At 53.5% G+C, this 25,830-nt stretch overlaps 1 protein-coding gene across 2 annotated transcripts in view; it reads right to left on the reverse strand.

The window, feature by feature from the left end:
- Positions 1-1,440: 1,440 nt before the first annotated feature.
- CLIP2 (CAP-Gly domain containing linker protein 2) overlaps positions 1,441-25,830 on the reverse strand; it is a 98,925-nt gene continuing 74,535 nt past the window's right edge. For both annotated transcript variants that reach the window (XM_035279731.3, XM_035279721.3), the window contains 8 exons: positions 24,361-25,296; positions 20,728-20,785; positions 16,597-16,680; positions 13,770-13,926; positions 8,507-8,666; positions 5,768-5,953; positions 4,994-5,056; positions 1,441-3,526 (listed from right to left, as the gene is read on the reverse strand). In XM_035279731.3, the coding sequence (XP_035135622.2) occupies positions 3,515-3,526; positions 4,994-5,056; positions 5,768-5,953; positions 8,507-8,666; positions 13,770-13,926; positions 16,597-16,680; positions 20,728-20,785; positions 24,361-25,296 (1,656 nt within the window). In that variant the 3' untranslated portion in view covers positions 1,441-3,514. The remainder of the gene's footprint in view (positions 3,527-4,993; positions 5,057-5,767; positions 5,954-8,506; positions 8,667-13,769; positions 13,927-16,596; positions 16,681-20,727; positions 20,786-24,360; positions 25,297-25,830) is intronic.

Below are 25,830 nucleotides of genomic sequence, written 5' to 3' on the forward strand. Positions count from 1 at the left end.
GAGGCCGAGGCAGGTGGATCACGAGGTCAAGAGATCGAGACCATCCTGGCCAACATGGTGAAACCCCGTCTCTATTAAAACTACAAAAATTAGCTGGTCATGGTGGCACACGCCTGTAGTCCCAGCTACTCGGGAGGCTGAGGCAGGAGAATTGCTTGAACCCGGGAGGCGGAGGTTGCAGTGAGACGAGATTGTGCCACTGCACTCCAGCCTGGCGCCTGGTGACAAAGGGAGACTGTCTCAAAAAAAAAAAAAAAAAAAAATTTAGCCGGGCATGGTGGCTTGCACCTGTAGTCCCAGCATGAGACGGAGGCAGAGGTTGAAGTGAGCTGAGATCGCACCACTGCATTCCAGCCTGGGAAAGAGAGTGAAACCCTTGTCTCTACAAAAAATGAAAAAACGGCCAAGGCAGGTGGATCACGAGGTCAAGAGATCGAGACAATCCTGGTCAACATGGTGAAACCCCGTCTCTACTAAAAATACAAAAAATTAGCTGGGCATGGTGGTGCACGCCTGTAATCCCAGCTACTCAGGAGGCTGAGGCAGGAGAATTGCCTGAACCCAGGAGGCGACGGTTGCAGTGAGCCGAGATCGCGACATCGCACTCCAGCCTGGGTAACAAGAGCGAAACTCCGTCTCAAAAAATAAAAATAAAAAAACGTATTTTGAGGAACTGATGTGGTGGCTCACGCCTGTAATCCCAGCACTTTGGGAGCCTGACGCAGGTGGATCACTTGAGGTCAGGAGTTTGAGACCAGCCTGGCCAACATGGTGAAACCTCGTCTCTACTAAAAATACAAAAATTATTTTATATTTTTAGTGGCTCACACCTGTAGTCTCAGCTACTTGGGAGGCTGAGGCAGGAGAATTGCTCCGGGAGGCGGAGGCTGCAGTGAGCCAAGGTTGTGCTGAGGTCGTGCTGCTCCAGCCTCGGCGACAGGTTCGCTCTGTCTTGGGGTTTAAAAAAAGATCCTCGTTCCATCTCCCAGGGAGGCAACCTCCGCTTCAAAGCCTGTTTGACTACAAGGTTTGCAACACGTTGTGCTGGCGATCTGGTCTGCAGAAATCCTGCTGCGGGAACCAGCATTTGCCTAGTGAAGCTGGAAACCTCATCAGACTCATCGTCACACGTGTGAGCGGATCCACTGCTGACTCGGTCGATTTCCTCCCAGGCCTACGTACTCCTCCAGCAGGTTCAAATGCCAAACAGGGACCAGCCCTCTCCGGCGGCCTTCCTGGGCCTGTCCTTGCTAAGGTGCCTCTCCTAGGACAAGGAGAGCCCCAGACGTCTTCAGCTCCTGCCCCTCTGAGTCCGTGCCTACCTGGGAAGGAATGAGCTGGCAGAGGGCAGGATCAGGGGCATCAGGATGCCCAAGAATGGGGAGAGACTGAGGAACCCAGGGTCCCCACGGAGAGGAGCAGATGAGCCAACCGCAGGGGTCCTGGACCTGTCACAAGCTTTATTGTCCCGAGCACAGACTCGCCACACTTCAACAATTCCACTGAGGAGGGGAGGGGCGTGGGACGGACCTGGGGAGGGACATGGGACATGGGACATGGCTGAGCCCCGCCCCCGGGCGGCCACACTGGGTGATTGGAGAGGCCCATGGAGGAAGAGGCTCCCAGGGAAACCCACCACCAGGAGCCGACCCCGGGGGCCCAGCTCCTCCCGGTGCCCTGCTGAGTGGATCTCTGGCTGTTAGTAGACTGATCGGTGCCCCTGCGGATGGGGCAGAGCCCTGACTTGGCTGGAAAGAGCTGTATTTGACCCTGGGTTAGACCACTAAAGAATCGCTTCTAGACAGCTGTTAATAGAACTGCATGCGAGCTACCGAAAGCCGACGGGGACTGGCGGGGGGCCCGGAGGACTGGCTCCGACTCCCACTTGGGCTGCACGTGGGCAGGAGCGTGAGTGCCACCTACCTGTACCAGGCGGGGCTCACGAGGGCGACCTGGGCCGTTCCTATGAATTGCACACGCGTCCTGTGCCTTAAGGGAAAGCCGGGATGGGGCATTGGGCTTCTCCCTCTGGTCTCCTGGTGGAGGAGGCCTCACAGGAAAACACTCCCTGAGCTGCCGGAGGGTGGGGCGGGACCCCCTGTGCTGATGCCGGGTGGCGTGGCGAGGCGGGCAGAGCTGTAAGTAACCCGTCCATCCCCCAGCAGAGACGTAGGGGCTGCAGGGCCAAGGCTGGCTTCTTCCGCCATGCACAGGCCCGGGATAACTTAGCAGGCTTGAGGGGAAGACGGGGTCCGGGTTGGGGGGCCCTTCTTGGGGGGCATGGGACAGTTAGGTTTGTCTCCCCCGCAGCCCCCGCAAGGAGATGGGGCTGGAGGTGTGCTGTGCAGGTGACTGGTGAGACCAGGAAGGGCTGTTCTGTGGCACATACCCCCGAACGCCCGGCTGTGTGTACCTGGTGTGTGCACCTCTCAGCTGTGGGAATGTCTGTGGTGTCTGCGGGTACCATCCTGCCAGGCCTGGTTCTCAGTCTCAGAAGCCAGTATGTGTCTCTGTGTGGTGGCCTGGGCATGGTTCACGGCGCCATGCACACAATTGTGTGTGCACACGTGGTCCATCTGAGTGTATGTGGTGTGTGCATAAGGGCCCGTTTAGATGCATTTACAGGTGGATACAGATGACTTGGGAGATCTGCTCAGCCCCAGGGGACACCGTATTACTGACCTCTGTCAAACCTGCCTGGAGCCTCCACCCCGGGCTCTCCTGACCTGGGCTCTGAGCCAGGGTTTGCCCAAGGTCGCGGTGGGAGGTGAGGAGAGGGACTTCCAAACCCTTGTAATACTGTGGCTCTGGCCTTGGTGACATCCTAGGCCAGCAGCTTAGAGACGTGTGTGTGTGTGTGTGTGTGTGTGTTGGTGTCTATGGGCGGGGGGAGGAGGAGCCTGTCCCCCACCCACCAACACCTTGAACCTGGGGGCCTCGCTGGGCAGGCAGGCTGGCTGAGGGGAACCCGTACCATTGTTTGAAGAAGGTTCAGAAGGTGGGGACAAGAAGCCCTGGGGACTGCCTTGGCCTGGAAGTGGCTTCAGAAAAGGGGCTCCCATTTGACTCTTAAAGACTGGACGTTCCTCCTTGGTGCCTGCATGGACAACCTGAGCCCCCCTCCCCCACCTTGGGTAGACCCGAGGGAGAACAGGCGGAAAAAGAGCACAGGGGCATTAAGATGGTCATCAGGGCAGCTCCTTCTGGGCCTGGCTGGATCCCTTCTGCCTTCACCGACAAACTCCAGAAGCTGCTGGGCATCTGGGCCGAAGGTCCCCGGGTCAGGCCAGAGCTGCACTGCTCTCACTCTCTGTGGAAGGCCGGGCTTGAGGACAATTCCTGGTCTGGCAGGGGATCAGGGTGGGGGATTGTCCACGGCGGTGAGTACGTTATTGTTACAAACACTGTTTTGTCTCCAAAGTGACAGTCCTGGCTCCTGCCTGGAGGAGGTGCTACTGGGCAGCTGCAGGGGGCTCTGGTGTGGACTGGGCCGCTCCACAGAATCCCTTTGGGGTCAGTGCTTATCCTAGAGAGAGAGAGAGGGCATGGTCAGCAAGGGTCTCTGAGAGCCTGGAGGGACAGGTGGCCAGAGGTGGGGTCAGGGAAGAAAGGAGGTGGGGCCGGGGTGGGGGAGGAGGGAACAGCAGCACAGAGAGAACAGCATGTGCCAAGACCCTGAGGCAGAAAAAGCCTCCCCGGTGCGTTTGGGGCTGAGAAAGTGGCGGGTGGGAGGTGCTGATGGGAAGCTGAGCGGAAGCAGCAGGTTTTACGAAGAGCCCTGAGTGCCTGTGCAGGGCTGGAGCAGAGGACTTTAAACCCGAGACTCCAAGCCTCAGTTTCACATCTCTCTCTTTTTTTTTTTTTGGAGACAGAGTCTCACTCTGTTGCCCAGGCTGCAGTGCAGTGGGGCGATCTTGGCTCACTGCAACCTCTGCCTCCCGAGTTCAAGTGATTCTCCTGCCTCGGCTTTCCATGTAGCTGGGATTACAGGTGTGCACCACCATACCCAGCCTCTTTAAATATTTTTTTTTGGTAGAGAGAAGGTGTCGCTATGTTACCCAGGCCGGTCTCAAACTCCTGGGCTCAAGTGATCCCCCAGCTCACCCTCCCAAAGTGCTGGGGTTACAGATTCCCTGCTTAGAAAAGTTACAATGTATAACTTTTTAAGAAGAGGGGGGGGAAAAAAAAAAAAAAAGCCAGGCATGATGGCTCACGCCTATAACCCCAGCACTTTGGGAAGCCGAGGTGGGTGGATCACAAGGTCAGCAGTTCGAGACCTCCCTGGCCAACATGGTGAAACCCCATCTCTACTAAAAATACAAAAGTAGCCGGGTGTGGTAGCGCGACCTGTAATCCCAGCTACTCGGGAGGCTGAGGCAGGAGAACTGCTTGAACCCGGGAGATGGAGGCTGCAGTGAGCCGAAATCACACCACTGCACTCCAGCCTGGGCAACAAAAGCGAAACTCCATCTCAAAAGAAAAAAAAAAAGGGAAGAAAACACCAATCAAAAGGGCAGGGTGAGTCTGGAATCAAGCTTGCCTGCGACCACGCCCTCCCTGAGTGGCCCCATTGTAGATCCTCTTGCTGAATGCATCTTTGTCTGTTTTTTTTGGTGACGTTTCAGGGATTTTCTTTTTTTTTTTGAGGCGGAGTTTCGCTCTCGTTACCCAGGCTGGAGTGCAATGGCGCGATCTCGGCTCACCGCAACCTCCGCCTCCTGGGAACAGGCAATTCTCCTGCCTCAGCCTCCCGAGTAGCTGGGATTACAGGCACGCGCCATCATGCCCAGCTAATTTTTTGTATTTTTAGTAGAGACGGGGTTTCACCATGTTGACCAGGATGGTCTCGATCTCTTGACCTCGTGATCCACCCGCCTCGGCCTCCCAAAGTGCTGGGATTACAGGCGTGAGCCACCGCGCCCGGCCGTTTCAGGGACTTTCTCTAGCGAGGCTGTGGCACCGGAGGGTGTGAGAGGGCCGGGGCGCGCCTCACCTCTTGTTTCTGAGCTTTGTCCGGCTGGTGGATGCCGTTTGCAGAACCGGAATTTCCGATGATCTGGAAGAGTCAGGAAGACACTGGAGCTGGGCACACCAGGCAGCAGTCCCCGGTTTGCCCACTAGATGGCGCTGGAGCTGGGCACACCAGGCAGCAGTCCCCGGTTTGCCCACTAGATGGCGCTGGAGCTGGGCACACCAGGCAGCAGTCCCCGGTTTGCCCACTAGATGGCGCTGGAGCTGGGCACACCAGGCAGCAGTCCCCGGTTTGCCCACTAGATGGCGCTGGAGCTGGGCACACCAGGCAGCAGTCCCCGGTTTGCCCACTAGATGGCGGGGTCTTCCCATGGGCTCTTCTCCCACTCCAAATTCCAACCCCTTCAGCCTGGGGCTCCCAGCACCCCAAATCCCAAGCCTCTTGGGGCAAGGCTGCATCTCCCTTCTTAGTCTAAGCTCCTCAGGGCAAAGCCATGTATCCCTTGAAACAGGGCTCCCAGAGGGCAGGGCTGTCTCCCCTTTCACACTGGGGTTCCCGGGACAGAGCTGCCTCCACCTTCAGATCAGGGTTCCTGGGAGAGGACTGCCTCCACCTTCAGACAAGGTTTCCTGGGACAGGGCTGCCTCCGCTTTCAGACTGGCATTCCCAGGACAGGGCAGCCTCCCTCCTCGGACTAGGGTTTCAAAGATAAGGCTGCCTCCCCCTTCCGACGGGGGCTCAGGGGATGCTGCCCCGTGGCTCCCCTCCTGGTGGGCCCTGCCGTCCGCGGCTCACCTGGGGCTTGTCGGGGCAGCTCCTCATGGCCTCCATCAGCTTCTCCACCTGCTGAGCCTGGTCCAGCGCGTCCCGCAAGGCGTCCTCCGTGCTCATCAGCTGGTGCTGCAGCCGCAGGAGCTCGGGTGTGGAGGACGGGTCGATGAGGGAGTGGCGCCTCTGATCCGACAGGGACTTCTCCTTGTCCTGGAAGCAGCAGGAGAATGAGGAGTTCATCAGTGTGTGTGCATGCATGCACGTGCACATACGTGAGCGTGTGTGTGTGTGTGTGTGTGTGTGTGTTGGTGGGGTCTCGCCTCCGGGCAGGGAAGTCTTCCAGCCCCACTTTGTCTCCGAGTTCCGAGCCTGGGCACCACCCAGAGGTTCCTCAGGCCTCTGTGAGGTGATTGACATTCTCCAAATCAGAAACCCAGGACCTCCTCCCTCTTCCCTTTTATTTTTTAAAAAAAGACAGAGGCCAGGCGTGGTGCAGCACTCTGGGAGGTCGAGACAGGTGGATCATCTGAGGTCAGGAGTTCGAGACCAGCCTGGCCAACGTGGTGAAACCCCATCTCTACTAAAAATACAAAAATTAGCTGGCTATAGTGGCACACACCTGTAGTTCCAGCTACTCAGGAGGCTAAGGCACAAGAATTGCTTGAATCCAGGAGGTGGAGGTTGCAGCGATCAGAGATTGTACCACTGCACTCCAGCCTGGGCAACAGAGTGAGACTCCATCTTAAAAAAAAAGAAAGAGAGAAAGCCTGAGTCTCACTCTATAGTGCAGGCTGGAGTGCAGTGGTGTAATCACAGCTCAGTACAGCCTCCGGTTCCTGGGCTCAAGTGATCCTCCTGCCTCAGCCTCCTGAGCAGCTGAGACTACAGGGTGCGCCACCACACTTGGCTAATTTTTAAATTTTTTGTAGAGATGGGGTCTTGTTATGAGGTCCAGGCTGGTCTCGAACTCCGGACCTCAAGCCATCCTCCCAACTTGGCCTTCCAAAGGGGTGGGATTATAGGTGTGAGCCATCATGCCTGGCACCCTTCTTTCCTTCTTACACTGCCCCTCACTGTCTTACGAGATGCCTCCTCTCCACAGTCACCCCGACCGTGGCACCCAGAGCAGTACCTGCCCCACGGCCCGCCAGCCCCCTCGCTCCTGCACAAACTCCATCCTTCAGCACTGCCAGTCCTGCCTGCTCTGACCCTGCAAACCTCCTCTCAACAGAACTTCCCTCCCGAAATCAAGAGGCTTCTACCCAGTCACCAAGCCCTTCCCAAGTTCTCCTGGGGACACGGTGCGGGGAGATGATGAGGCGAGAGGCTGGTTACCAGGAGGCAGAGGCTGCCAGTTCCAGGCTGGGCAACAGAGCAAGACCCCGTTTCAAAAAGGAGGAAGGAAGGAAGGGAGGGAGGAAACTCAACCAACCTGTGCCCGTGGGCACGAGTCTGAGCTCAGCACTGCCCACTCCTACAAGGCTCTGGGGAAGCCCCTGGGGGGACTCAAGGCTCCCCAGTCCGTGCCAACCCCAGGGGTTTATCTTCTGTTGAACCATGAGGACCACGGAGGGCGCAGGCGCCAAACCCTTGCTGGCCAGACAGGCCGGGACTTGAAGACCAGCAGGACTCAGTGAGCACCCACAGCCAGTGTGGGTGTGCAGCCAGAGTGTACCCTTTATCCCTGAACCCTGAGTGCCAAGGGCCTGCTCCCCAGTATGGGGGAGGCGGAGGTCCTCCCTCCAGCCTGTGAGCCCCCCAGTGCTGGGCCCTGCTCTCCTTCCATCGCCTCTGCATTAGCTGAGCCCAGTGGCTGGGCAGAAGGGTGGAGGGGGCTTCAGGACAGCTTTCCCAGACTCAGCCCTGTCCTCCATATTGTGACACTGACCAGGCACGGGCTTTCCTGAGTCCTGAATGCTGATTACAGGAGGATAGCATGGGGATGGAATGGGTTTTTCCTTTTTTTTTTTCTTTTGAGACAGAGTTTCACTCTGTCATCCAGGCTGGAGTGCAGTGGCATGATCTCAGCTCATTACAACCTCTGCCTCTTGGGTTCAAGCGATTCTTCTGCCTCCGCCTCCCGTGTAGCTGGGATTATAGGTGCGCACCACCATGCCCAGTCAATTTTTGTATTTTTAGTAGAAATGGAGTTTCACCGTGTTGCCCAGGCTGATCTCGAACTCTTGATCTCAAGTGATCCACCTGCCTCAGCCTCCCCAAGTGTTGGGATTACAGGTGTGAGCCATGGCGCCTGGCCAAGGGATGGGGATGACCCTGTCCTCTGTTACCAGTATACCTGCCTACCGCAACCCCCATCTCTGGGGACTCAGTGAAATCAGGTTCCTATTCATAACAGAAAAGAAATCTCAGCCTCCCAGAATCTCCGGCCTGCTGTAGACTTGTTCTCATCTCCTGCCTGAGACTGATGTGTGAAGCCCACTGCAGGAGCCTGAGCACAGAACCAGTCTTGTGGTTGATTACTCCTCTGCACGGGGAGCTCGTCACCTGTATTGGCTCATCCTGCCTCTGGACAGGTCACGCAGGAAGTTTTCCTTCGCACTGTATCACATGGACTGCCATGTAGGCAGCCACGATGTCTGCAAAAGGGGCTAGCCGAGGTCCCTCCACCTGCCTGTGGTCCTAGAAGATTTCAGATCCTCACCGTGACTCGGTTGTCCCTGGGATCATTCCAGGAGGTCTCCAGTCCCCACGGCCTGACAGCCAGGCTATCCCACCCCACGCAGACCACCCGGCCCCGCATACCAGCCCGGTCAGCTTTTCACGCAGGCCCCGGATGTCATCCTTGAGCTTCTGCTCCTTGACGCGCCATTCCGCCTTGTGCACCTCGCGGCTCAGGTCCCTCTCGGGCCCCGGGGAGTGGCGATTGGCCTCCAGCAGCAGCACCCGCAGCTCGTTCAGGCTCCTGGGGGTGGGGCGGGCACAGAACCACTGCACTCAGCTCCCCCCTCCCCGCTCCCACACTCTAGCAATTTGCCAAGTGCCCAGGGACTGACCAACTGGTGGGGGACACGGGCTACTGGATGGCGTCCGTGCCACAAGGGGCCACAGTAAACACAATTCAACCAAAGCCCAGGAGGGGCCAGGATTCAAGGTTGGGATGGTCCCGAGGACTTGACCTTTCCTAGAATGCTTTTTTAAAGTTCTTCTGGGAGGAGTGCCAGGCACAGTGGCTCACGCCTGTAATCTCAGCATTTTGGGAGGCTGAGACTGGCAGATCATTTGAGGTCAGGAGTTTGAGACTAGCCTGGCCAACATGGTGAAACCCTGTCTCTACTAAAAATACAATAATTGGCTGGGCATGGTGGCACACATCTGTAATCCTAGCACTTTGGGAGGCCGAGGCGGGAAGATCACAAGGTCAGGAGATCGAAACCATCCTGGCCAACATGGTGAAACCCTGTCTCTACTAAAAATACAATAATTGGCTGGGCATGGTGGCACACATCTGTAATCCTAGCACTTTGGGAGGCCGAGGCGGGAAGATCACAAGGTCAGGAGATCGAAACCATCCTGGTCAACATGGTGAAACCCGTATCTACTAAAAATACAAAAATTAGCGGATGTGGTGGTGTGCGCCTGTAATCCCAGCTACTCGGGAGGCTGAGGCACGAGAATTGCTTGAACCCAGGAGGAAAGATTGCAGTTAGCCAAGATTGTGCCACTGCACTCCAGCCTGGCAACAGAGTGACACTCTGTCTCAAAACTAAATAAATAAAAAGACAAACATCAGCCAGTCGTGGTGGTGGCACCTGTAATCCCAGCTACGTGGGTGGCTGAGGCAGGAGAATCACTTGAACCTGGGAGGTGGAGGTCACAGTGAGCCCTGATCAAGCCACTGTACTCCAGCCTGGGCAACAGAGCAAGACTGTCTCAAAAGAATAGATAAATACATAATAATTGTCTTTTAAAAATGACAATATATTTGTTTAATTAAAACACAAACACACAACCCCAAAACATTTACCCGAGAAAGTTCATGAGGCAAGGCATTTTATCCTTTTTAAAAAAGTAAAGACATCCTTCGAACAGGTAAAAAAAAAAAAATAGAGACAGGGTCTTGCAATGTTGCCCAAGCTGGTCTTGAACTCCTGGCCTCAGATAATCCTCCCACCTTGGCTTCCCAAAGTGCTGGGATTACAGGTATGAGCCACCATCCCTGGCCGGCAAGACATTTTAAATGCCTGATGTCACATGGGTTTTATTTCCCGTGTCACGTCTTAACTGGCAGGAAACCTAGAGTTCTATGATAAGAATGATTCTGAGGCCACATTTGGGGTCTGCAGGAAACAGGGTGCAGGTCATGCCTGCCACGGGCACAGGCAGGAGCACACATACCCCTGTGCCCCAGCCTTTTCTCTTGCCTACAAATACTACAGAGGGGAAACTCCCTTACTAGGTGGCCACTGGTAGAAAACAGTGGAAATCTGCTAGCATGGCCCCCTTCCTCTTTCCTCCTCCTTCTTGCTATGATATATGATGTGATGGCTGGACCTTCAGCAGCCACCTTGCAACCATGAGGCAGGGAGCACCACAAAGGGGTTGGCACTAAGATCTTAAGCTCCTGAACCAACCACCAGTCACAGTCAACTCCAGATTTCTTGTTATGCAAGAAAAGGAAATCTCTACTAGTTTAATCTGCTGTTTCATAGATATGACATCACTGTCACCAAAGCACTCCTAGCTGATCTCCAACCCCCACACTAAGCATTTCAGGAGTGTGGAGAAGCCCACGGTGGCCTATATCAATCAAGAATGGCTTCAAGGAGGAGGTGACAATACGCTATGCCTCAAAGAATAGAGTGGACTTAGCAAGATGATCAAATGGAAGGTATCTCTGGCCAGGTGCGGTAGGCTTGCCTGTAATCCCAGCGCTTTGGGAGATTGAGGAGGGCAGATTACCTAAGGTCAGGAGTTTGAGACCAGCCTGGCCAACATAGTGGAACCCCGTCTCTACTAAGAATACAAAAATTAGCTGGGTGTGGTGGTGCATGTCTGTAATCTCAGCACACTGGGACGCCAAGACGGACAGACCACTTGAGGTCAGGAGTCAGACCAGCCTGTCCAACAAGGTGAAACCCTGTCTCTACTGAAAATACAAAATTAGCCAGGCATGGTGGAGCCTGCCTGTAATCCACACTACTCGGGACGCTGAGGCAGGAGAATCACTTGAACCTGGAAGGTGGAGGTTGCATTGAGCCAAGACTGTGCCACTGCACTCCAGCCTGCGTGACAGACTGAGACTCTGTCTCAAAAAAAAAGAAAAGGTATCCCAGCAGGGAAGAATTTATTTTATTTTATTTTTTTCTTTTGAGATGGAGTCTCACTCTGTCACCCAGGCTGCAGGGCAATGGCGTGGTCTCGGCTCACTGCAACCTCCACCTCCCGGGTTCAAGTGATTCTCCTGCCTCAGCCTCCTGAGTAGCTGGGATTACAGGCACGCGCCACCACGCCCAGCTAATTTTTTGTATTTTTAGTGGAGATGGGGTTTCACTATGTTAGCCAGGATGGTCTCAATCTCCTGACCTCGTGATCTGTCTGCCTCAGCCCCCCAAAGTGCTCGGATTACAGGTGTGAGCCACTGCACCCAGCCACCCCTGTCTAAGTTTTGTATTTTTAGTAGAGACAGGATTTCATCATGTTGGCCAGGCTGGTCTCGAACTTCTGACCTCAGGTGATCCACCTGCCTCAGCCTCCCAAAATGCTGGGATTACAGGCGTGAGCCACCACACTCGGTCTTTTACTTACTGGTTTTCAAGACAGGGTGTTGCTCTGTCGCCCAGGCTGTGGTGTGATCCTGGCTCAATGCAGCCTCGACCTCCTGGGCCCAAGTAATCCTCCTACCAAAGCCTCCTGAGTAGCTGGGACCACGGGTGTGTGCCACTATGCCCAGCTATTTTTCTTTTTTTCGAGATGGGGTCTTGCTATGTTGCTTAGGCTGGTCTTGAACTCCTGAGCTCAAGTGCTTATTCAGTTCTGCCCCCCAAAGTGCTGGGATTCCAGGTGTGAGCCTCCACACTTGGTCTTTTACTTACTGGTTTTCAAGACAGGGTGTTGCTCTGTCGCCCAGGCTGTGGTGTGATCCTGGCTCAATGCAGCCTCGACCTCCTGGGCCCAAGTAATCCTACCAAAGCCTCCTGAGTAGCTGGGACCACGGGTGTGTGCCACTATGCCCAGCTATTTTTCTTTTTTTAGAGATGGGGTCTTGCTATGTTGCTTCGGCTGGTCTTGAACTCCTGAGCTCAAGTGCTTATTCAGTTCTGCCTCCCAAAGTGCTGGGGTTCCAGGTGTGAGCCACCGTGCCTGGCCACATCTTCCCATTTATTAAGGGAATCCGGAGAAATCTGGATTCTCTGTGACATCTTCTGATTTTTATTTATTTAATTATTATTATTATTTTTTTGAGACAGACTTTCACTCTTGTCGCCCAGGCTGGAGTGCAGTGGCACGATCTCAGCTCACTGCAACCTCCGCTTCCCAGGTTCAAGTGACTCTCCTGCCTCAGCCTCCTGAGTAGCTGGGACTACAAGTGTGCTGCCATGCCTGGCTACTTTTCCTGTTTTTTTTGTTTTTTTTTTTTTAGACGGAGTCTCGCTCTTGTTACCCAGGCTGTAGTGCAGTGGCGCGATCTCGGCTCACCGCAACCTCCGCCTCCTGGGTTCAGGCAATTCTCCTGCCTCAGCCTCCTGAGTAGCTGGGATTACAGGCACGCGCCACCGTGCCCGGCTAATTTTTTGTATTTTTAGTAGAGACGGGGTTTCACCATGTTGACCAGGATGGTCTCCATCTCTTGACCTCGTGATCCACCCGCCTCGGCCTCCCAAAGTGCTGGAATTACAGGTATGAACCACTGCACCAGCCTTTTATTTATTATTTTTTGAGACGGGGTCCTGCTTTGTCACCCAAGCTGCAGTATAGTGGTGTGATCGTGGCTCACTGCAACCTCGACCTCCTGGGCCCAAGTAATCCTCCTTCCTCAGCCTCCTGAGTAGCTGGGATTACAGGTGTGTGCATCCACACTCCGCTAAATTTTGTATTTTTGGTAGAGATGGGGTTTCGCCATGTTGCCCAGGCTGGTCTCAAACTTCTTGGCTCAAGTGATCCTCCTGCCTCAGCCTCCAAAAGTGCTGGGATTACAGGCATGAGCCACCGCACCCATCCTAGCTTCTTATTTTAAGATGGATTTGTACCTTACAATTTCCGTCTTAATTCTAATACGGTAAATATAGAATAAACAAACAACAGCTCTTTGAGATCCTCAATAATTTTTAGGAGTTTAAAGGGGTCCCTGAGATCAAATATTTTGGGAGGCATTAATCTTTTCTTTTTTTTTTTTAAGAGACAGGGTCTTGCCTGTTGCCCCGGCTGGGGTGGAGTGGTACAACACAGCTGGCTGCAGCCTCAAACTCTTGGGCTCAAGGGATCACCCTGCCTCAGCCTCCCAAGTAGCTAGGAGTATCGGTGCATACCACCAGGCTTGGCTAATTAAAAAAAGAAACTTTATTCTTATTATTTTTTTGAGATAGAGGCTTCCTCCGTCACCAGGCTGGAGTGCAACGGGCATGATCTCAGCTCACTGCAGCCTCCTCCTCCCAGGTCCCAAGAGATTCTCCTGCCTCAGCCTCCTGAGGAGCTGGGACTATAGGGGCACACCACTACACCCTGCTAATGTTTGTATTTTCAGTAGAGACGGGGTTTCACCATATTGGCCGGGCTGGTCTTGAACTCCCGAGTGATCCACCTGCCTTGGCCTCCTAAAGTGCTGAGGTTTCAGGCATGAGCCACTGCCCCTGGCAGCCCTACTCTTTATAAACTCTGCTTGGAGAACCGTGTGGAGTTGCTGGAGGCTTTCTTGGAGCTTAGAGGAGAGCAGGGTGACTGCTGGTGATCAGCTCCCTGGCCCACCAGCTCCGCCCCTCTCTCCCCGAGATAACATAAGCTGAAGTCAAGAAGCGGAGCAAAGGCCAGGGCCACAGGGAGGACCCGGCCCGCCCCACGGCCACCTCACCGCTCCTTCCGCAGCAGCTCCTGGCTGATGAGGACCAGCTGGCCCGAGGCGTCGTGGGTCTTCCGGGACACGGCCTCCAGCTCCGCCTCCAGGCGCCGCTTCTCCTTCAGGAGGGCGTCCACCTTCTTCTCACCCGACTTGCACTTGCTCTCCAGCGCTGGGGTGAGCAGCAGGGAAGGGAGAAAGAGGATTGGGAACACGTGAGCCTCTGTCCCACCCAAGGGCACAGACCTGGGCAGGCACTGATTCTCCAGGCGCTGAAGGTGACACACTCCACTGCATAGTTTTGAGGGGTTTATTATTCGTAGTATTTAATTTTAATTGTTTTCTTTTTTTTGAGATGGAGTCTCACTCTGTCACCCAGGCTGGAGTGCAATGGCGTGATCTCGGCTCACTGCAACCTCCCCCACCCGAGTTCAAGTGATTCTCCTGCCTCAGCCTCCTGAGTAGCTGGGATTACAGGCGCGCATCACCACGCCCGGCAATTTTTTCATATTTTTAGTAGAGATGGGGTTTCATATGTTGGCCAGGCTGGTCTCGAACTCCTGACCTCATGATCTGCCTGCCTCAGCCTCCCAAAGTGTTGGGATTACAGGAGTGAGCCACTGCGCCCGTCTTAGTTTTGAGGGATGTTTTAGATTACAGGGTCTTGCTCTGTCATTGAGACTGGAGTGCAGTGGCACAAAGAGCTCATTACAGCCTCCAACTCCTGGCCTCAAGCATCCTCCTGCCTCAGCCTCCTGAGTAGCTGGAAATACAGGCATGCACCACCACACCTGGCTAATTTTTGTATATTTAGTAGAGATCGGGGTTTTACCATGTTTGGTCTTGAACTCCTGACCTCAAATAATCCACCCACCTCAGCCTCCCAAAGTGCTGGGGTTACAGGTGTGAGTCATGGGGCCCGGCCACATTTTTTTTCTTTTTTTTTTTTTTTTTGAGACTGAGTCACTGTTGTCAGCCTGGGCTGGAGTGCAATGGCGTGATCTCGGCTCACTGCAACCTCTGCCTCCCCAGTTCCAGCAACGCTCCTGCCTCAGCCTCCCTAGTAGCAGGGAATATAGGTGACGCCACCACACCTGGCTAATTTTTTAATATATATTTTTTTCTTCTTTTTCATTCATTCCCAGCATGTTAGCATCAAATTTTTTAATATTTTTAATAGAGATGGGGTTTCACCATTTTGGCCAGGCTGGTCTTGAACTCCTGACCTTAGGTGATCCACCTGCCTTGGCCTCCCAAAGTGCTGGGATTACAGGCATGAGCCATGCCCAGCCCCAGCCAAATTTTTATGTTTTGCAGAGAGGAGGCCTCATTATGTTTCATAGGCTGGTCTCAAACTCTGGCCTCAAGCAATTCTCCTTCTTTGGCCTCCCAAAGTGCTGGGATTACAGGCATGAGCACCTCGCCCAGCATCCACTGCATCATTTTAAAAGCACCATGGGTCTCAACTGTCCCTACAAGGCAGGTGGCAAGGGGCCTGAGAGAACAGGTACAAGAAACAGATCAGCCCTCACCAAGCACAGCAGCTGCTTGGGCTCCCGGTGTGGGGAGCAGGACTGCACGTGTGTGTTTACACTGTCGCCTGGATCAGGAAAAGCTTCACCTTCACCTTGGCCTTGGAGGAGTCTTAAGTCCACTGACCTTTTTTGGGACCAATTCTGCCTTGTACCGGGGGATGGACAGAAGAGGGGGTGGCGACCATTTCCGAGGAGCACGGCTGTCTCATGCCCACCACTGCTGGCATTCTGGTGAACAAGAAGCAGGGCCAGGGGCCAGGTGCGGTGGCTCACACCTGTAATCCCAACACTTTGGGAGGCTGAGGTGGGTGGATCACCTGAGGTCAGGAGTTCAAGACCAGCCTGGCTAACATGGAGAAACCCCGTCTCTCCTAAAAAAATACATTAAAAATTAGCCAGACATGGTGGCGTGCACCTGTAACCCCAGCTACTTGGGAGGCTGAGGCAGGAGAATCACTTGAACCCAGGAGGTGCAGGTCTCAGTGAACTGAGACCGTTCCACTGCACTCCAGCCTGGGCTGTGGACAGAGTACGACCCTATCTCAAAAACAAAAACAAAAAAGGAAAGAGAGAGAGAGAGAGACTAGAAAGTCTTCAGGACCAGAAAGAGGGAACCTGAGATGGAATTCCAGGACACAGAACACAGAGCAGAAACTGGCAGGGAGCCATTATAAGATGGACCGTGGGCCGGGCACTGTGGCTCACGCTGGAATCCCAGCACCTTGCGAGGCCAAGGCGGGTGGATCACCTGAGGTCAGGAGTTGAGACCAGCCTGGCCAACATAGAGAAACCTAAAAATACAAAAAGAATTATCCAGGCGTGGTGGCACAGGCCTATAGTCCCAGCTACTTGGGAGGCTGAGGCAGGAGAATCTCCTGAACCCTGGGAGGCAGAGGTTGTGGTGAGCTGAGATCACACCATTGCTCTCCAGCCTGCGCAACAAGAGCAGAACTCTGTCTAAAAAAAAAAAAAAAAAAAAAAAACAGACAGACCGAGTGTGGGCCACTCAGTTCTCCCCAGGTGAATGTCTGTCTGGTGCAGGTGACCTGGCCCTGGCCCTTTTCTTCTTAAAGCAGTGTCGGGGAGGGGACCCTGAGCCAGGCGCTGACCCACTGGCAGCTGCTTCGGCTGGGGCCCAGTGAAAGCCCCCCGCACGTGCCCTGCGGGAGGGAGACTTAGCCCCGCACGTGCCCTGCGGGACGGAGAATTAGCCCCGCACGTGCCCTGCGGGATGGAGACTTACCCCCGCACGTGCCCTGCGGGACGGAGACTTACCCCCGCACGTGCCCTGCGGGAGGGAGACTTACCACTTACTTGGGCCCTGAGCATCTCGGTCTGGGAGGTCAAGGCTGTCACCTCTTTGTCCCTCTTGTTCAGCTTGTCCTGAAGGCCTAGGGGAGAGAGGAAAGATGAGAAGCATCAATCCCCTGGACCAAATCGGCAGTGGGCAGGAGCGTGGCCCTCCCACAGGAGCCCTGCGACGGGGTCACGCTTGGCCTCCAGGGTCCAAGTTCTTCCTCATTCTAGCCGTCATGCTGGGTAATCTGCCCTGAAGACCTGACACTGGCCGGGCATGGTGGCTCAAACCTGTAATCCCAGCACTTCTGGAGGCTGAGGCTGGTGGACCACCTGAGGTCAGAGGTTCGAGACCAACATGGTGAAACCGTCTCTATTAAAAATACAAAAATTAGCTGAGCGTGGTGGTGTGCACCTGTAATTCCAGCCACTCAGGGGACTGAACTGCTTGAACCCGAGATTGCAGTGAGCTGAGATTGCACCACTGCACTCCAGCCTGGTGACAGAGTGAGACTCTGTCTCCAAAAAAACAAAAACAATTTATCTGGGCATGGTGGTGGGTGCCTGTAATCCCATTTACTAGGGAGGCTGAGGCAGGAGAATCATTTGAATCCAGGAGGCGGAGGCTGCAGTGAGCCAAGATCATGCCACTGTCCTCTAGCCTGGGTGACAGAGCAAGACTCGGTCTCAAAAAGAAAAAAAAAAAAGAGGAGAACCGGACACTATGTGGTCTTAGGCAATCTGTCACAGCCTTAGACCCCTCAAGTGAAAAACAGTAAGAACAATTCGGTGGCACCCGGGTCACCAATCATGAGTGGTCAAGCCAGGATGCTTCCTCTCGGCCATAAAGGACGAGGCATGGCAAGCACCTGGAAATATCTCCACCTCCAAAAGTTAATACAACTAAAAATACCAACACTATTTTGTTGTAAACACAGTGAGGGCTCATCTCTACAAAACATAAAAAAATTTGATGGGGGCTGGACATGGTGGCTCACCTCTATAATCCCAGCCTCTGTCACCCAGGCTGGAGTGCAGTGGTACGGTCTCCGCTCACTGCAACCTCCGCCTCCCGGGTTCAAGTGATCCTCCTCCCAAGTAGCTGGGATCACAGCCTCCCAGGTAGCTGGGATTACAGGTGTGCGCCATCGTGCCCAGCTAATTTTTGTATTTTTGGTAGGGATGGGATTTCACCATGTTGGCCAGGCTGGTATCGAACTCCTGACCCCATGATCTACCCACCCCAGCCACCCAAAGTGCTGGGATTACAAGAGTGAGCCACTGTACCTGGCCACCAACACGATTTTAACTTTTTGTGTGTGTGACAGGTTCTTGTTCTGTTGCTTAGGCTGGAGTGCAGTGTGAAATCTTAACTCACTGCAGCCTCGACCTCTTGGGTTCAAGTGATCCTCCTGCCTCAGCCTCCTGAGTAGCTTGGACCAGAGGCATGTACCACCACATCTGGCTAATTTTTTATTTTTATTTTTTTAATTCTTTTTTTTTTTGGAGACAAAGTCTCCCTCTGTCACCCAGGCTGGAGTGCAGTGGTGCCATCTCGGCTCACTGCAACCTCCGCCTCCCAGGTTCAAGAGATTCTCCTGCCTCAGCCTCCCAGGTAGCTGGGATTACAGGTGCACATCACCACACCTGGCTAATTTTCTCTCTCTCTTTTTTTTTTTTTTTTTTTGGTATCTTTAGTAGAGACAGGGTTTCATCATGTTGGCCAGCCTGGACAGGAACTCCTGGCCTCAGGTGATCCATCCACCTTGGCCTCCCAAAGTGCTGGGATTACAGACGTTGAGACCCCGTGCCCAGCCTAATTGTTTAATTTTTGAAGAGGCAGGGTCTCACTCTGTTGCCCTGGCTGGTGTTGAACTTCTGGGCTGCAGTGATCCTCCTGCCTGGGCCTCCTAAAGTCCTGGGGTTACAGCGTGAAGCACTGCGCCCAGCCTGATTTTAAATTTTGGTGGAACTAGCTGTGCCTGTAAAAATGAGCAAGACTAGCCAAAGGAGTCTGGCAGTTCCTCAAGAATTTAAATGTAGAACTTCCATATGAGGTCAGGCACGTTGGCTCATGCCTATAATCCCAGCACTTTGGGAGGCTGAGGCTGGTGGATCGCTTGAGGCCAGGAGTTCAAGACCAGTCTGGCCAGCGTGGTGAAACCCCATCTCTACTAAAAAATCAAAAAATTAGTGAGGCATGGTGGCGTGCACCTGTAATCCCAGCTACTTGGGAGGCTGAGGCAGGAGAATCACTTGAACCTGGGAGGCAGAGGTTGCAGTGAGCCGAGATCACGCCACTGCACTCCGGCCTGGGCAACAAGAGTAAAACTCCACCTCAAAAAAAAAAAAAACAAAAACGAAAAGAAAAAGAAAAATGGCTGATTATATGTTATATTAATCTTTTTCATGTTTTAAATTTTATAACAAACCTGCACATGTCTGTTATGTTAACTTCAGCTTAATATTTTAACAAGAATAGTGAAGAGAATTTTGATAAAGCAGAGAAGAACATGCTAGAAATTAAAACATAGACACAGAATTGTCACATGAAGAGAATAACAAGGCATTGGAATGGAACAAAAGTCCAGAAATAGAGTCAATTACGTAAATGAATTTAAAGATGATAAGGTTAATAATTCTAATCAGTGAAGGTTTTGGGGAGAAAATAACCATTTTCAAAAATAGTGTTGGATAAGTGGGTACTCCTTTGGGAAAAAATTTAAATGGATCCTTACCTCACACCTTATATAAGGATGAATTCTAGATGGTCAGAGATTTCAGCATAGAAAATAAGACAAAAAAGTACCCGAAGAAACCACTGGATACATTTTTAAGATAATTAACCAAGAAACTTTTTTTTTTAGTGACAGGGTCTCACTCTGTCGCTCAGGCTGGAGTGCAGTGACATGATCATAGCTCGCTGCAGCCTCCACTTCCTGGGCTCAAATGATCCTCCCTCCTCACCCTCCCAAGTACCTGGGATTATGGCTACATGCCACCATACCTGGCTAATTTTTTGGAGGGGCAGGGTCATTTTTTATAGAGACAGGGTCTCACATGTTGCCCAGGCTGGTCTCGAACTCCTGGGTTTAAGCAATCCTCCTACCTCAGCCTCCCAAAGTGCCGGGATTACAAGTGTAAGCCACCATACCTGCCCTATTTTTAAAAAAATATCTGCATGGTCAACACCTCCACAAGAAAAAAGTCAAAACACAAACCATAAGGAGGGAAAATGTCTGCAATGTCATACATAAAGAGCTTCTAAAAATCAGCAAGAAGGTCAGTAACCAAATCAGAAAAAAACGGTCAGAAGACACAAGTCGAAATGCAAATCGAAATATCTCTTAACTTCATCCACATAAGAGAAAGATGAGTTGAAGTCACATCAGACAACACCTTTTACCTTAAAGATCAGCAAAGATCACAGAGTCTGATCAAACATTTTGTTGTTGGGAGTTTGAGGGGAGACAGGCTTTCAACCACAGCTAGCGGGAGTTAAAATTGGTGTGCCCTATGGAAGTCAAGGTAACTTACGACAATGGCGTTTGTAATTGACCGAGACTGGAGATAACCTACCATCTTTGTAACTGACCAAGACTGGAAACAATCCGTGACTGTTACTGGAAACCAGCTAAATACACAATGGTACCTCCACACAATGGAATATTCTGTACTCTATAAAAGAATGTACTACTGATGAGGAACCGGCTCCAAGATCCATTGTTAAATGGAATAAATGAAGGAGCTGAAAGAATGGAAAGTATGGTACCATCTGTGTCACTTGGTTGCTCGTACCTGCACAAAATATTTCTGGAAAGGGGATATAAAGCAGCTAACACTGCGCCTTCAGGGAGGGAAGAATAGAGAACAGGGAATGCTTTGCCATATGCCCTTTGACCCACTTGAAGTTTAGACCTGCTTTTAAAAATAAGGTTTAAACCAAGCAAATAATAAAGTACCTGGTGCCTAACCCTCCTTAAACTGGCCTCCTTCCCTGTAGGAGTAAATGGCTCACTGCGCACAGGAGGTGACTCTCACCAAATGGCAGATCATGCAAACCAAAATGTGACCCAGAAGGAAGGCAGAGCCAGCCAGCTTCTCCCCAGAGCCGAGTCCCACCCAGCCCAGCGGCCACTCACCCTCCACGGTTTCCTTCGTCCTGATCGTCTCCTCTGAAATGTCATTCGACTCAATCATCTGCAAATAGAGCCCCAGTGAGGGGGATGCTCCCCTTGGCCCCTTGGCCCCAGCCCTAGCCAGCCTAGCCAGCACACCTGCAGTTTGCACACCCTATGTAAAGGGACCTGTGATGGACTCAGGGACTTGCTGTGGGCAGGGAGTACAGATGTCCTCGGTCTGACCTCCCTGACAACAGAGGACCCTCATTCTGTCCCCAGCTCTCCTGAAGGCTGCTTGTGCCACTTACATGTGAATACCTCCTACTCTTCCTTTGTTGAAAATGTTTATTATATTAAACAGTCGGCTCCTTCCCCGGGACGTCTACAGAGATTCGTCCTGGGAATTCATTACTTGTGTCTCCGAGTCCCAGAGACAGGACTTCTGGCCTCAGTTTCCCACCCATAAAACAAGTGTTGGCTGCTGTGGGTTAGTGTGCGCGGCGTGCCTGGGGCCACCTCCTGGAGGGATTTGATTAAATGCAAGTTCCTTTCTCTCCAACATTTCTTTTTAAAATAAACGCAGAGGACAAAGAAGAAAAGACTGATTAAAAAAAAAAATTAGCCTGGCACACACTACTATGAGAAAAGTCAAAACACAACCAGTAGGTTCCCTGCTGCTCTTGGCAGACGTTTCCAGTCCTCTGCCCAGGCCAGCTTTCCCCAGAGCCAGCTGGAGTCTAACACCGCAGATCACGGCAGCACAGAGCTGAGTAGGCAGTCACCTCCATCATCCTGCCCCTCATACTTCTGTTCATACATCCCAAGTCCCATTTGAGTTTCAATTAGTTGTAATGAACTAAGCTCCTTGGATCGTAATTTACTTATGATGTACACACTTAGATAAATTTTTAGATTATCTAAAATTAGATAGCACACACTAAGATAATTTTTTAAATTCCCATATTTACCACGAGACCAAAAATCCAGTTGTCCTTGGACCTAAACCTCTGAAGGTGGGGACATATGTGTTTAGACTGAGGCCCCAGTGTGTATGGAAAATCAAAGACAGGCTTTTTTTTTTTTTTTTCATATGGAGTCTCGCTCTGTCGCCCAGGCTGGAGTGCAGTGGCATGATTTCGGCTCACTGCAACCTTCACCTCCCGGTTCAAGCGACCCTCATGCCATGGCCTTCCGAGTAGCTGGGAGGCTGAGCGCCGCCATTCTCAGCAAATTTTTGTATTTTTTGGTAGAGATTTGACCATGTTGCCCAGGCTGGTCTCAAACTCCTGACCTCAAGTGATCCACCTGCCTCAGCCTCCCGAAGTGCTGGGATTACAGGCGTCAGCCACCGCTCCAGGCCAAGAGCTGGGCTTTCTGAGGTCACTACTACTTCTTGGCCTGAAGGCACCTGTAAATGAGGGCCAGGGGATGGGGAAGGTGTCCTCAGGCCTCTGTCCCCCAGGCTCCGTGGAACTACAGCAGCCCCTAACCTCCCCGCTCAGGGGATCCAGTTCCGGGGTTGCAGGCTGCTTCTGCCTGCCCTGAGCTGCTAATCAGGTCATGTGCACATAAGCTAATTTGGGTTTCTTCCTTTTCTTTCAGCCCAGGAGCCTGGGGGAGCACTTGCTAAAAAAAAAATCCCTCCCTGGGAGAAGGGGCAGGAAGGCCATTGCAAGGGGTCTCAAGGCGTGAAGCTGAAAGATTTCCTTCTTTTACAGAAAAAAGCACCTGGATTTGGAAGCCCTGAGAGCTTATTGCCCACATGTTAAATTCTGTTTCTGTGTTTTAAGTCAGAGTCTCACTCTGTCGCCCAGGCTGGAGTGCAGTGGTGCGCAGTCAGAGCTCACTGCAGCCTCAAACCCCTGAGCTCAAGTGATCCTCCTGCCTCAGCCTCCAGAGTAGCTGCAGGCACACTCCCACCATGCTTGACCATTTTTCATTTTTGTAGAGATGGGGTCTCACTATAGTGTCCAGGCTGGTCTCAAACTCCTGGCCGGAAGCAACCCTCCAGCCTCAGCCTCTCGAAATACTGGGATTATATGTGTGAGCCACTACACCCAGCCTTAAATTCTGGTGGCCACGTATAGTGGCTCCTTCCTGTAATCCCAGCACTTTGGGAGGCAAAGATTGGCAGATGGCTTGAGCCCAGGAGTTTGAGTATAGCCTGGGCAACATGGTAAAACCCCCTGCCTACAAAAACTATAAAAATTAGCCAGGTGAAGTGGGGCATGCCTGTGGTCCCAGTGACTTGGGAGGCTGACATGGGAGGATCGCTTGAACCCACGAGGTTGAGGCTGCAGTGAGCCATGATCATGTGACTGCACTCCAGCCTTGGAGAGAGAGCAAGACCCTGTCTTTAAAATAAAAAAAAAATGGGCGCCCAGCATGGTGGCTCATGCCTGTAATCCCAGGACTTTGGGAGGCTGAGGTGAGTGGATCACCTGAGATCAGGAGGGAGACCAGCCCGGACTACATGGTGAAGCCCCACCTCCACTAAAAATATAAAAATTAGCTGGGCGTGGTGGCACATGCCTGTCATCGAAGCTACTTGGGAGGCGGGGACAGAAGAATCACTTGAACCTGGGAGGCGGAGGTTGCAGTGAGCCAACATCGCACCACTGCACTCCAGCCTGGGCAACAAGAGCAAAACTCCATCTCAAGAAAACCCAAAAAACAGAAAGACAAAGGTACGGGGGGAACTGAAGACTCAAGAATCCCTGAGTACAATTTGTATCCAGGCAAGAGTCCGTTTCTAGCTATCCACCCTATGAATTAATTCCTGTTGTCCTGGGTGCCCTGTCAGCCCCACCGGCAATGGGGTTGGACATCTCTGCCACTGAGAGGCTGGGGGCCTGGGAAAGTCTCAGCTTGCTCACCTGTGAAACGGAGTCACATAGGGCCTGGCATAAGGCCTGATGCCCAGAGCCACTCAAAAGGCCCTTCCTGGCCCTGGCTGCGCGGACACAGCTCACCTGGGTGTGGACCTCCTCAGAGGGGCTGGGAGGATGGGCTCAGCTGAAGGAAGGGGTAGATGCTAAGGAATTTCTAGATTTGGAGCAAAATTGACACTGGTGACAGTGACCTCCTTAGAACCACCTCCCTCTAGCCTTCCAGGCCCCACTCTGGGAACCCCCACATTCTGGGGAAGTACTTTCTTCACTGCTGCTAAAGTTTCATTAGGACTGGCAGAAAGGGGGGGCCGCCCCTGGTTCCCCAGGTGGGCATCTGAGTGGGAGATGGAAGACCCCAGGGGGAGAGGTAGAGATTGCCTTCAGGTCTGTGCTAGCCCCAGGCGCAGGGTCTGAGGTAGCAGGAGCCTGTACCCTAAGACATGTGTGGATAAATGAGGGCTTAGGGACTGGGCAGAAGGCCATCCTGGGCACCGAGGTCCCATCTCTCCAGGTCTGCTCTGTGGGAAGACGCAGCTGGGTTAGCTCAGATCAGCTTGGGTTCCCCCTGGTCACTGGGGCTCGCTGCACCTCTAAAAGAGGGCCAAGAAGCTCCTCTTCTGAGCCAGGTGCCCCCCTTCGACTTCCCCGGGCATCCTCTTGGGGACGAGGAAAACAGTTCCTGGGCTGCAAAACAGAGGTCAGCAAATGCCCTAGCCCTCCCCAGCCCGCCCCTCCCGCCCCAGCAGGCGGGGCAGGCGCCTACGTGGGTGTGCTGGGAGGAACACAGGGCCTCGACCGCCTGGAGTCTGTTCTCGGCCACCAGGAGCTTCTCCCGCAGCCTCTCGGCCTCCTGTTTGCTCTGGGCTTCAGCCCGCTGCAGCCGCTCGTAGTCCAGCATCTTCTTCTCGGCCAGCGAGATCTGCTCCTTGAGGAACTCGATGGCCTGCGCCTGGCCCCGGTACTCCACGTCCAGCTTTTCCAGCTCGTGCACGCGCAGCTCGGCGTCCCGGCGCTGGTCCTGGGCCTCCTGCAGCTCCAGCCGGTGCTGGCTGGCTTGTACCTCCAGCTGGGCCCGCCAGTGCCGCTGCAGCCCGGCCAGCTCCTCCTGGGCCTCCTGCAGCTTCTCCCGCAGGGCCTCCTTCTCCTTCACGTGCACGGCAGTCTCCAGGTCATGCTTGGCCTGCAGGTTACCCAGCTCCAGCTGGTGCTCCATCTTGATGCCCTCCATCACCGCCTTCAGCTCGCCAATCTCCTTCTGCTGGGCACCTGGGCCCGAGTTCAGGGTGGCCTTGAGGTCCTCCAGGGACTTCTGGTGGTCCGAGGCCAGTGAGTCCAGCTTGGATTTCCAGTTGTCCATGAGCCCCATGTTCTCGCTGGTGGCCTGCTGAACCTTGTCCTTCAGGCCCGCCACCTCCTGCGCGTACTTCTCATTGGCCGCACGGAGCTTGTCCACCTCCGCCTGGTAGGCCTTCAGGGCCTTCTCGTACTTATCCCGCAGCACCCCGCTCTCCCTCTGGTGCTCCTTGCTGGCCGACAACAGCCGCTCCCGCAGCCGCAGGGTCTCGGCGGCGTCGGGGTGGTCCGGGGGCGGGGGTCCCGAGTGCAGCAGGCATTGCTGCAGCTCCTCGATCTCACCGCGCCTCAGGGTGAGCTCCTCCTCCAGCTGCAGCACCCGAGACTTCTCGGCCACTGTGGTCAGCTGCGGGGAGAGAGGGAGACAGGGATCAGGAGGCTGACTGGCTGTCGGCTGGAGGGTGAGGGGGACACAGTGGCGGTGGGTGGGGCATCCACTTGGAGGCACCAGCCCCAGCAGGTGGAGGTCATGGGAAGGGAAAGGTGCCCACTCCCTCCTGAATGCCGGCTGGATGCAGAGGCCCTGCCCACCCCAGCATCCAGACAGACTCCTCTAGCTGTACCCCAAAGATTCACAGAGCCAACTATCACCACTGCCTTACCCAGGTGGCTTGGACAACTTGGTAGTTAAAAGAAACCACCTATTGGAGGTTACAGGGTTTTTGTTTGTTTGTTTTGAGACAGAGTCTCGCTCTGTCACGCAGGCTGGAGTGCAGTGGCCTGATCTCAGCTCACTGCAACCTCTGCCTCCCAGGTTCAAGTGATTCTTCTGCCTCAGCCCCCTGAGTAGCCGGGACTAGAGGTGTGCACCACCATGCACCTGGGGAATTTTTGTATTTTTAGTAGAGATGGGGTTTCACCATGTTGGCCAGGTTGGTCT

Source organism: Callithrix jacchus, chromosome 2 (assembly GCF_049354715.1).
Source record: "Callithrix jacchus isolate 240 chromosome 2, calJac240_pri, whole genome shotgun sequence".
NCBI lineage: Eukaryota > Metazoa > Chordata > Mammalia > Primates > Cebidae > Callithrix > Callithrix jacchus.